This window comes from Oncorhynchus tshawytscha, unplaced genomic scaffold (assembly GCF_018296145.1).
Source record: "Oncorhynchus tshawytscha isolate Ot180627B unplaced genomic scaffold, Otsh_v2.0 Un_contig_4934_pilon_pilon, whole genome shotgun sequence".
NCBI classification, from domain to species: Eukaryota; Metazoa; Chordata; class Actinopteri; order Salmoniformes; family Salmonidae; genus Oncorhynchus; species Oncorhynchus tshawytscha.
The window spans coordinates 175,340-188,007 of NW_024609814.1; the positions used below are offsets into that span (position 1 = coordinate 175,340).

The following is a 12,668-nucleotide window of genomic DNA, read 5'->3' on the forward strand; positions in this document are numbered from 1 at the left end:
TTCCTTGAGTCTGTCTGGACTAAAGTCATTTGTTTCCTTGGAGTCTGTCTGAACTACAGGTCACTAGTCTGTCTGAACTACAGGTCATTTGTTTCCTTGGAGTCTGTCTGGACTACAGGTCATTTGTTTCCTTGGAGTCTGTCTGAACTACAGGTCATTTGTTCCTTGAGTCTGTCTGGACTACAGGTCATTTGTTTCCTTGGAGTCTGTCTGACTACAGGTCATTTGTTCCTTGGAGTCTGTCTGACTACAGGTCATTTATTTCCTTGGAGTCTGTCTGACTACAAGTCATTTGTTTCCTTGGAGTCTGTCTGGACTACAGGTCATTTGTTTCCTTGGAGTCTGTCTGACTACAAGTCATTTATTTCCTTGGAGTCTGTCTGACCTACAAGTCATTTGTTTCCTTGGAGTCTGTCTGACTACAGGTCATTTGTTTCCTTGGAGTCTGTCTGACCTACAGGTCATTTGTTTCCTTGGAGTCTGTCTGGACTACAGGTCATTTGTTCCTTGGAGTCTGTCTGGACTACAGGTCTGTCTGGACTACAGATCATTTGTTTCCTTGGAGTCTGTCTGGACTACAGGTCATTTGTTCCTTGGAGTCTGTCTGGACTACAGGTCATTTATTTCCTTGGAGTCTGTCATTTGACCTACAGTCATTTATTTCCTTGGAGTCATTTTTATTTCCTTGGAGTCTGTCTGGACTACAGGTCATTTGTTTTTGAGTCTGTCTGGACTACAGGTCATTTGTTTCCTTGGAGTCTGTCTGGACTACAAGTCATTTGTTTCCTTGGAGTCTGTCTGACCTACAAGTCATTTGTTTCCTTGGAGTCTGTCTGAGTCATTTGTCTGACTACAGGTCATTTGTTTCCTTGGAGTCTGTCTGACTACAGGTCATTTCATTTCCTTGGAGTCTGTCTGGACTACAGGAGTCTGTCTGACCTACAAGTCATTTGTTTCCTTGGAGTCTGTCTGACCTACAAGTCATTTGTTTCCTTGGAGTCTGTCTGACCTACAAGTCATTTGTTTCCTTGGAGTCTGTCTGACCTACAAGTCATTTGTTTCTTGGAGTCTGTCTGACCTACAAGTCATTTGTTTCCTTGGAGTCTGTCTGACCTACAAGTCATTTGTTTCCTTGGAGTCTGTCTGACCTACAAGTCATTTATTTCCTTGGAGTCTGTCTGACCTACAAGTCATTTATTTCCTTGGAGTCTGTCTGACCTACAAGTCATTTGTTTCCTTGGAGTCTGTCTGACCTACAAGTCATTTGTTTCCTTGGAGTCTGTCTGACCTACAAGTCATTTGTTTCCTTGGAGTCTGTCTGACCTACAAGTCATTTGTTCCTTGGAGTCTGTCTGACCTACAAGTCATTTGTTTCCTTGGAGTCTGTCTGACCTACAAGTCATTTGTTCCTTGGAGTCTGTCTGACCTACAAGTCATTTGCTTGGAGTCTTTCCATATGTTATTGTTGGACCTCCAAGTACCCCATATGGGGGATATGGGAAGGCTACTGCAGTCAGTCAAGCCTGCATCTCAAATGGCACCCTATTCCCTATATAGTGCACTACTTTTGACAAGTAGTGCACAATGTATGGAATAGGGTGCCATTTGAGACACATCTCAAGGCTGCAGCGGTGATGGCCTTTCCTTCTGGCTTCACATCCAGGCCACAACAACAGGGGAGGAAGAAGAGGTCCGATTCAGAATCGTGGGGTTTAATGTTGATGTTTACATTTGTCACAGTACTCCCTCTCTTCCTGTAGGCCATGCTTGATTTGGAGTGTGGGGGTGATTTGTTCAAGTTTAAAATCAAACATTGGTGGAGGATGCTAAACTTTGATTTGGATAAACTGTCATCTTTGCTCGTCACGTCACCTGTTTTTAGACACATTTTGTCCAAAAACAGGTCAAGTTAAGGGTGGCTAGAAAAGATGGCAGTAGGCCTGCACTAACTGACTAAAACAAACAGTGTGTGTGTCTGAAAGGTACACAAAGCATTCCTTAGTTTGCATGTCACCCATTGGCCCACATCTGACCCTGTATTATTTGATAGCCAGGCCACAGCCTTTGTGAATGTAGCATGTGTGTTTCACCAAGGCGTTGCTGTCTAGTTTACAGCTCCAGTAGGTCTACAAATTCTCCTATCTGTGGGTTGGATATGGCTACTTCAAGCTGGTGCAAACAAAGCTTTTGGACAAAATGAGCAATAATTTGACTGAGATTGACACATGTCCCAACCCTCCCATAACATACACAACTCCTACATGGAAGTCTGTTGTTGGCCATGGCCTTCCTATAGCCTAAACACACACACACACACACACACACAAAGATGAATACTATTTGAACCCAGGTCTAGACAAATCCTTATAGGCCTTTGTAAAGATGTCAAGATAAAGAGACCAGTAAATGCTGAAAGGCCTGGGGTTTTGTAATGAAATAGTAAAGTGTCAGATCATTTTTGGTGGGTTTGACTTTGAGGAGAAACATGTGAGTTTGTTGTTAGCCAGTTCTTTGCAAGATTCCAAAAGTGAAGTCAGAGCAATAAATATCACTGCATTAACTTACAAAACATCTTGACAGACATAATGCCTGTTAAAAGTCAAGGTCACCAGGTCAAAATAAATCTAGTTGGGAAAAGCTCCAGCCATCTAAAGTAAATTCTAGATATGTGAAGCAGAAAATATATTTTTTATTTTAAATTCAAGATCACATTAAACTGTTATCAGCAGGCCAGGCCTACAGACCATAGAGTCTATAGACTGTATGGCAGTGGAGGCTGCTGAGGGGAGGACGGCTCATAATAATGTCTTGAACGGAGCGAATGGAATGGCATTAAGCAGATGGAAACCATGTGTTTGATATATTTGATACCATTCCACTTATACAACTCCAACCATTACCTCGAGCCTGTCCTCCCCAATTAAGGTGCCACCAGCCTCCTGTGCTGTATGGTACAGAATCGATCGGTGGATTTTTGCAATCGTTACTTATCTAATGTACGTCTGCCCTCTTGTGGAAGTCGTGAGTATTGCGCTAAAAGTTCCAACATACATATTTGGATCTATTGCGCCATCTCGCGAAATAATCGAGCAGTGCGTCCAGGCCTCTTTTTTTCCATACAGGTGAGTGCGATGCTGTTAATGTTTTACCTGGAGGCCCGTGACGTCAGATCTGACGTGTCCCTTCAAGAAAAGGAACCGTGGAAGCCATGAGTAAATTTATACCCATTTAGACTACTTTACTGGCGAAAGGAAACGCTTCAAATTTAAGCGGACAAGCTTGTAGTGGTTGAAATACTTGCGGAGTGATCCATTTGGTGCTGATAATGTCTGCCTCCGCTGTCTTCGTTCTGGACTTGAAAGGAAAGGTAAGATCACTTCTCATTTTGATTGTTGCCATTGATAACGCTATAAACAATGTCAGTTTTAGCTTGACTTGACCTTAACTCGCTTTTGTTTGGGATTGAAATCGAGTTTGTTCAACGTTTGCTCTTGCCATTAAACATTAATAGATAGCCACGTCGTTAAAGATTAATTCGTTGCCTGTGACAGTTCCATTCAAGCCTTGCACAAGTCACTTCCGGACACAAGCGGATAAAAACAGGTCATAAGGCCAGTGGCTGCATCCTTTTTAGACTTGACAAATTCTTATACCAGGTGTTATGAAAAAAGCTGCCACAAAAGAATTACATATCATTTCCAAACATGAAAGTGAATATAGTAAGTGAGTCAAAGTTGCCTGGCACCTGTCATCTTGTGTACATTGTAGAAGGATAGTGCCAAGCTTAACACATTATAAATCACATTTGGTTGGGCAGACAACACAGTACTTCCTGTTATAAACAGAAGAGAAGGCTCTATTCAGGTTTCTTATCCTGTGAGAGATTCAGTATAGCCTGAATCTCTCACAGCTAGAGGTGTAATTTGATAAAAAGATTCCATCCCTCTACAATAGGCCTAGAAGTCATGGGGGGGAAAGAGGACATGGTTTCAGGTGGCACAACAGCAAGAGGTTGTATTAGGCTACATGCAAATTAGTAGGCCAAGGCAACCATATTCAGCAGCCAGCCGATTATGTTCGAGGGGCCAGAACATAATTATAATACTTTGTACACTACAAATTGACCACAACTAAGCCAAAAAGACATATTTGAATACCTTGATTACATTAAGACACAATCATTAAAGTAAACTCAATTTTAGCTGAATTCTTGTTGATTTTAGTCTTTTTTTATTTTTACAAAAACTAAAATCCTAAAAATATATATTATATGTTGATTTTTCTAAAAAACAATATCACTTGGGATGGTTTTGGGCCGCCTGTTGCCGAACCCCTGGCCTAGGCTTACACAACAACTGACAAGCCACAATAACCACCGTTATAAGCCTGTAGCATGGTACTACTGTACACCTAGACTTTGTAGGCACTGCAACATCTTGATTGAGTGACAGGTGTAGCTCTGGAGCCCAATCTCAGCCATCTGATCACTTGTCAGGGCAAAGAGTTGTCAAGCCCTTATGATCTTCCTTCATTTAGCATTCCTTAGAGATGGAACATGTACAGGACTCAACATGAAATACTGTGTAACGTTTATGAGCACCTCTTCGCCTGACACATCCAGAAGGTTGCTGGAATAATGATCTCTAGTTCTACTCTTCCCATATCTGCTCTACGTTACATTACCTCATCACTTCTCTCACCCGTTGACCTCTACGTTACATTACCTCATCACCTCTCTCACCCGTTGACCTCTACGTTACATTACCTCATCACCTCTCTCACCCGTTGACCTCTACGATACATTACCTCATTACCTCTCTCACCCGTTGACCTCTAGTAGGACCATGAGTTTTTTTAGTCACGTCACATGCTTAGGAAAAACTCAGGTGCCTGAAGGGTGACCTTTGACCCATATAGGTTATTGTTTTTCTTTCCCTATTAATTTCCCCTCTTACCCTGCAGGTGCTCATATGTCGGAACTACAAGGGCGACGTGGACATGGCTGAGATTGACCATTTCCTGCCTTTGCTCATGACACAGGAAGAGGAGGGGCTTACCTGTCCAATCATGTCGCACGGCAACGTTCATTTCCTGTGGATCAAGCACACCAACCTGTACTGTATCCTTATAATGATTTTAGTCGCTAGCCAGCTAAAAGTTAATCATTACCATTTTGTAGCCTGTATAAATCATGTTAGCTTTACTAATGAGATGCTAGTCAAACCTACATAAAGACAAATATGTATTTTTCCCTAGAGTAAAGACGATAATGAACTTCTTAAACATATTACACTAGGACCTTAGAATAGGCCTGTGTGTTCTATCTACCTTGACGCTCTAACAGTGGTTGCCACTACCAACAAGAACTCCAACGCCTCTCTGGTCTATGCCTTCCTCTATAAAGTGGTTGAGGTGAGTCAGAGGTCTGTCTGTGCTGTCTTAACAACTCCATTGCTGTCATTTTCACCCCAATGGCTGAGTCAGAAGTGTTTCTCACTACCAAAAGACCTGCATAATGTGTCTACTGGTTTCTCCCTACCCATTTGACATAACATGATCATAATTCACATATTATTACTGAGGCTGCCAATCGATGTTGTGTTGTTTCCAGGTGTTCACAGAGTACTTTACAGAGTTGGAGGAGGAGAGCATACAGGACAACTTTGTGGTGGTCTATGAGCTACTGGACGAGCTCATGGACTTTGGCTTCCCCCAGACCACCGACAGCAAGATCCTGCAGGAGTGAGTGACACCCGCTCACTTACTTACTTGCTTATGGCTGTCCTTCGATGATGACGCTGCTCCCAATTGTGGGGAGTTGCGTTAGTGCCACTGCATGTGGTTGTGCAGGCCAATTCGAGACCCGCGTGGTTTGCCACATGAGGGGCAGGTGAATTCTCCACCTCAGAGGGCTGTACCCGCTGCACGCTGGTGTCGTTGTGCAAGACGTGTGTGACACCCAGGCGGAAGGTGGGACGCCAGGTATGGCAATTGGTTGTCAGGCTCTCCGCTTCAGGAAGGTCTTGCTGTGGTCCATGATGCACTTCTTCTGCCCCCTGGCAGACCTCAGTCCATTCTTCAGCTGACCATAAAGGATCTGCAGAGGAAGGCGGTGGGGGAGCCTGCCAATCACAACACACACTGACACACGTGTTCTCTGTTACAATATAGTCATACATGTGTACTGGGTAAATGGAGAGAATGGACTGAGTATGGTTGAGTATGGCGCTTCTAATGCCAGGGTAGTGAGTTCGATTCCCAGGACCACCCATACATAAAATGTATGCGCGCATGATTGAAAGTCGCTTTGGATAAAAGCATCTGCTAAATGGCATATTTTTTATTATTATTATTATTATAAAGATGCAGCTTTAATAGACATACTGGTTCTAGACCCAACACCATAAAGTAAGGGCAAGTTTTGGGACTTCTGAAAGTCCAATCAGACTGATCTCCATACTGTATGTCTCTACTACAGGTATATTGACTTTTATCTTGACTTAGTCTGATTCCAGATCTGTATGTGCTGTCTTGCCAATTCCTGGTCCTTTTAATTCATTGTCTTACAAAACAGATCTGGGATCAAACTACTGATGTCCATACTGGCTGTCTCTCCAGGTACATCACGCAGGAGGGCACCAAGCTGGAGGTGGCTAAGACTAAGGTTCCCACCACTGTCACCAACGCTGTGTCCTGGAGGTCAGAGGGCATCAAGTACAAGAAGAATGAGGTCTTCATCGATGTCATCGAGTCCATCAACTTACTGGTGAGTGGTTTTACCAGAAGGATGTTGGGTTTGATACATGCAATTTGGCAATTAATTTTCTTGTTTTTCGGCAATATCAATAATTGTCATAATTGGTTTTGTGTGTATAATGCTTTAATCTCCATAGGAAAATATTGATCACTGAAAATACCAATAACCTTTGCTTTCTGAATAATTGATTCATTTAATTGATTAAAGCTGGACTCCTTAATTGGTGGAACTGCCACGCCTGTTTGTGATATTACAACAACAAAGAAGTTACGGGAACCAACGAACACAGTTTCTTCCCTCAGACATCACTGCACGCGCAAACAGCAGAATATGTAGGCCTACTGCAGTTGTTTTCCCCTGCTGCCGGGTGCTCCCCTCTGCCGTATCTCCTCAACAAAACAAAAACAATACCGAAGATGCCGGGGTGAACACTGATGCTGTTTCCCCTAGTGTGGATTTGATCTTTAATTGACTGAGCATTCTCTCAATAAATCAACTAGCTACTGTATAAAAAGTCTCCATCAGAGGTTGACCCCTGTGTCATGCGTTGACCCCAGGTGAATGCCAATGGCAGTGTGATGAGCAGTGACATCGTGGGCACTGTCAAGCTGAAGACCATGCTGTCTGGCATGCCTGAGCTGAGACTGGGACTCAATGACCGAGCGCTGTTCGCCCTCACTGGCCGTATGTACAATACACACACACACACAGTCACTGCTTCTCAGATGCAATTGCATTTTAGATGTTGATGAAAATGAGTGTGTGTGTTCAGGCGACAAAGGGAAGACTGTAACGATGGAGGACGTTAAGTTCCACCAGTGTGTTCGTCTGTCCCGTTTCGAGAGTGACCGTACCATCTCCTTCATCCCTCCTGACGGAGAGTCTGAACTCATGTCCTACCGCATCAACACTCACGTGAGTTACCTTAATACATTCATATTGTATCTCTGAAAATGTACATGACCTCCTAAAATACCCTCATCCCTCCCTCATACAGTTTCACTCTTCCATTGCACTGTTACTGTACTGAAATCAATACTTGAGTGAGCTGTAAGCCCTGTCTGTATCAAGTACAGTGGTGTAGTGGAGGGTAAACACTTCATGCACCATTTTTTATTTTGCGTGTGCACTTACCCACATTTTTCGGGGAAAATGCATTGAAAGTAATGGGAGTATTACTTGACTCACCGCGAAAGGCTGATAAAGTATAATGGCTTTCCAGTGGACGGTAGAACTAACTACATTCTGTATCCCTACAGGTGAAGCCTCTGATATGGATTGAGTCTGTCATCGAGAAGTTCTCTCACAGTCGAGTTGAGATCATGGTTAAGGTAGTGTTATATAGTAACACTCAGTGTATTAATCTATGCATTGTCCTATGCTACAGTTGCCTGTCTCTAATTCCATAGGCTAAAGGTCAGTTCAAGAAGCAGTCAGTAGCCAACAACGTGGAGGTGCGGGTTCCTGTCCCCAGTGACGCTGACTCCCCCAAGTTTAAGACCAGTACAGGCCACGCTAAATACGTCCCTGAGAAGAACCTGGCTGTGTGGACTATCAAGTCCTTCCCTGTAAGTGTTTCACCCAAGCAGCACTTGCTAGGTAATCAATCCTCTGATGACAATGTTGTAGACGATAACCATCTGATTAATTGCACAAGCTGCATTTGAAGCCAGAGGATTCTGTATCCCACTCCCATGTAAATAAACCACTTTATGATTCTGAACTGTGTGCAACTTTTCATGATGTGGCCATCGGACAGGAAATGGGTCAACAATGAACCCTAGAATTTAGAACATTAAGGCTCCTGACCTGGAAAAACTCCAGCCTCTTTTTCTGGTCAGGACACATCATCAGAATGAAAAAACTCAGGGCCCTATATGAACCATCTCACTCTTTCTGTAATTTTTCTCTCTGTATCTCTCCGCCCCCCTCTCTCTCTTTCTTTTTCTCCCTCTCTGTCTGTCTGTCTGTCTCCAGGGCGGTAAGGAGTTTCTGATGCGGGCCAGCTTTGGCCTGCCCAGTGTGGAGAATGATGAGATGGAGGGCAAACCTCCCATCACTGTCAACTTTGAGATTCCATACTTCACAGTGTCAGGGATACAGGTGAGCTGTGTGTGTGCTCGCGCCTGTGAGTATACTGTATTGACCTTTGAAAACAAGCTTATGCGGAACCAAAGTGGTGACTTACTTAGCATAAACTAGCATAGGCTACAAGTGCCTCATTTGGTTAGGCAAAACAAATGGTCCATTATATCAAGTTACACTGATCTCTCTCCTCTCCTCTGTCACCCTGTGTGCCTCAAGGTGCGGTACATGAAAATTATAGAGAAGAGTGGTTACCAGGCCTTGCCCTGGGTCAGATACATCACACAGAGTGGAGGTAGGACTGCCATGCTCTTTAGATATAGCTTACTCATGTATAGCAAAAAGAGACCCATCATCTAGTATTTATCCTGTAGTATTTTTATTGTTCTATTTTCTTTCATTTAGATTACCAACTACGGAGTAACTTCTAAACCATGGTGGCTAACGTCTGCCTTTGCTTCCAGAGATCATTGTTCAATTTAATTGCACACTAAAAAAAGGAAAATGTCTTTGAATTTCATTGAAATGCTCTACTTAATAATGTTACTGTATAAAATTGTTTGTGATTTTAACTTTTATGTCATGCAATGTAATTTGTGATTTTAATTGCTTTACTCATTGTCTCTTAGATTGTTAAATGTTTATATTAAACTATAGCCTTGAAATACCGTAATGAGGGTGTTTTTCTTGTGTATTATTACATTTAATGAACAAAACATTTTAGCTATGAATGTATTGTTTTATATCATCCAAAATGCTAGCTGCTATTTTAGCCAGAAAGTATATAAAATCCCATATCAAACGTTTTTCACACCCATTGGCGCGTTTTAATGACACAACTGTCAATCGCGGGCATTTGAGAATGATTTCTTCAATAACCCGCCTTTTTTCTACTTGACTTTGGAGACTTACTATCAAATGTCTGACTTTGGACATTTACTATAACATTTTAGAAATGTGAATGAATGTACTTTGAAGACATCAACGTCCGCAAAATTGCCCGCCTTCTACGCTATGGCTTCTCATTGGTCGACTCAACTGTTACCACAGTGATACTGTAGCAACCAGTGACTGTATGGTGGCAACCAAGTCATTACTCCACCCACCTCGCCATTCAACGCGCTGATTGGTCGACATACGTTCTGTCCAATGTTTGTAAATGTTGGTTGGGTAAACGGTAACGTAGTTCTCAGCGCGCAAATTAAAGGTCCTGCAGCCTTCAAAGTTATTCAACATTTACCTGCTGTGATTTATTTCAAAAGTATCTCAAAAAAAGGACAGAAAAGAAGAGCCTGTAACGGTCGGGATCATTTCAAAACAGACACGGTAACTACCTTTTCATATGAGTTTTGATTCCCCTTTGAGACTGCTAGCTACTAGCTAGCATACTTATCCTGCGCTACTAGCTAGAATTGGGCTCCATAATTTCGAAGAAATAACGTTGTGAAGTGTGTGTAATATATATATATATATATATATATATGCATGCATTTTTTCCTCAATGTGTCAGTTGAACTACTTGCAACTAGCTTGCTAACGTTTGCTGGTTGGGGATAAATGATAGTGAGCTAGCTAACGAGACGAACTGGCTAGCGTTGATAGACTAGAACAGTTGATTACAATTAGATACTGGGTAGCTACTCAGCTAGCTATTTCTTCTATTCTTATTTTAGGGAGAAAATATAGAAATCCGTCCACAATGGTCCTGAGTCAGAGTGATGCGGCGAAGCGCCTGACCGCTGCCGCAGCCAAGGGAAATACGGACGAGGTCAGGAGGATGCTAGGGCCGGAATGCAGAGTGCACCCCGATACTGTCAATCAATTTGGAAAGACCGCTCTACAGGTAACCAACTTCCTCATTGAACTTTCATTGTGTCCTAGCCTGTAATATTTCGACTCAAACTGTGTTTGCTTTGAATGTAGAATAGGTAGCTAACTAAGTCTGTGTGAGAGGGAGACAACAACAGAGCTGTCAGCCCATGGTTGCTTCCTCAGAATGGTTTCTTATACCTTGTTTGAATGAAATGCAGTGAAAACCAGAGTTTAACCATTTTCTTTGAAGCATTAAGTAACCACCTTGTCTATTGCTCATTAATAGCTAAAGTGTTGGACAACAGTTCTGACAAATGTACCTAACCTAGCTACTTATATCCTTTATAATTACCCTACATAAAATTAAATTGTTACATAAAATTAAATTTTAACATCCCATGAACTCTCTCCCACTAGGCCTATGTCAAACACTGCATCATGTGATGAATAACATTTGATAATGCCCTCTAACGTCAAGTCTCCTTCTGTTCTCCCTAGGTGATGATGATGGGCAACTCCAACGTGGCCAGCTTACTGTTGGAGCACGGAGCCGACCCAAATATCACAGACCGGCGAGGAGTCTCACCGGCACATGATGCGGCACGCACTGGCTTCGTGGACACACTCCGGGTTCTGGTGGAGTTCGGCGCGTCAGTCAACAGGCCAGACCACACCGGCACCCTACCCATCCACATCGCTGTCCGAGAGGGCTACCGGGACGTCATTGAGTTCCTTGCACCTCTCTCCAACCTGAAACACCCCAACACCAGTGGAGAGACAGCGGTGGACCTCGCCCGAGCCTCATCGTCATGTACACCGGACGTGGTAGAGCTTTTAGAGAGACAGCTGGAGTCTAAAGTGTTCTCTCACTCCCCACCTCTCCCTCTTTAGGAGTTAGATGGACTCTACCACCAACCCCCCCCCCCCCCCCTCTCTCTCTCTCTCTATGCCAAATTGGATGGTTCATAGACTCCCCTGCTACACCTACCTTACCTACACTCTCCTCTCAACCTGGTGACTTGAATTCATTGATGTAAACTTTACTTTGTAAAGTATGATTTTTTTAGTAACTGGTCGAGGTTGACTTGTGTTTACCGTCCTGTTTTGGCAGCTTATGGAGGAATAAGTATGGTAGACATTATTTGGACACCATTTTTGCACAGAGCAAAGCACCTTTTGATGGTAAATTTGACCTCTTCCCCCCCTTTGATTCAGGAGTGCACACTTGTACATGGCTTTATTATTGAGTGTTTGTGATGACTTATATTGCATTATTATTCCTCATTGTGAAGGAAATTGAACTGTTTGTGATTTTTTCCAAACTTTGATATTTTGACTTGACATGGTGTATCCCATGATGACTGCATTGCATGGTAGTTGTGTTTATCTTTGAAAACTTGTCTTTTATTAGGCATATTTAGAATTTTTGGGAATTTTACATGTATTTATTTATTGAAAATATTCTTATGAACTTTTGTAAATAGCTACATTGTCGGTTTTGTTTTTTTGAGATGTTATTTATATACAAATACTATTGAAAATGAAAAAATTAAGTATTCATTCCATCTTGGAAGACTGAAGCACAAAATAAAGTGTTTAACTTGACCTTTTGTTTCTATTCTATGGGACTTGGCTAAAGAGATACTGTTGGTAAAATAGCAACAACAGGTTATACAATTAGAATTATGTCTGACTATTAAAATTCAGAATCTTGATCAAAAGAATCTTATATATTATTACAAGCATGAAGTCCATATTCAAGGATTTTGATGACAAGTGCAGTTCTCTATTGTGGCCACAGGAGGTCACTATCCAACGAGTTGAGGAGCCAAGAAGGGAGGCAAACCCATAGAGATGAAGGACTTATCTTTAGATCTGTGTCATTATAGCGTCTGTGATAGGGAAAGGGGGGTACCTAGTCAGTTGTCCAACTGAATGTATTCAATTAAAATGTGTCTTCCGCATTTAACCCAACCCCTCTGAATCAGAGAGGTGTGGGGGCTGCCGTAATCGA

At 42.5% G+C, this 12,668-nt stretch overlaps 2 protein-coding genes across 2 annotated transcripts; both read left to right on the plus strand.

The window, feature by feature from the left end:
* The first annotated feature begins 3,156 nt into the window (after window positions 1-3,156).
* LOC121846006 (AP-1 complex subunit mu-2) lies at window positions 3,157-9,515 on the plus strand. The gene is made up of 12 exons (XM_042318708.1): window positions 3,157-3,367; window positions 4,963-5,119; window positions 5,345-5,412; window positions 5,612-5,742; window positions 6,619-6,766; window positions 7,315-7,441; window positions 7,530-7,672; window positions 8,017-8,088; window positions 8,167-8,325; window positions 8,735-8,860; window positions 9,062-9,137; window positions 9,248-9,515. The coding sequence occupies exons 1-12, from the start codon at window positions 3,326-3,328 to the stop codon at window positions 9,271-9,273; spliced, it is 1,275 nt and encodes a 424-aa protein (XP_042174642.1). The 5' UTR covers window positions 3,157-3,325; the 3' UTR covers window positions 9,274-9,515.
* A 94-nt stretch (window positions 9,516-9,609) lies between these two features.
* LOC112230133 (cyclin-dependent kinase inhibitor 2D (p19, inhibits CDK4)) lies at window positions 9,610-12,259 on the plus strand. The gene is made up of 3 exons (XM_024396332.2): window positions 9,610-10,168; window positions 10,516-10,685; window positions 11,153-12,259. Exons 2-3 carry the CDS (start codon window positions 10,542-10,544, stop codon window positions 11,543-11,545), a joined length of 537 nt encoding a protein of 178 aa, XP_024252100.2. The 5' UTR covers window positions 9,610-10,168; window positions 10,516-10,541; the 3' UTR covers window positions 11,546-12,259.
* Window positions 12,260-12,668: the final 409 nt, after the last annotated feature.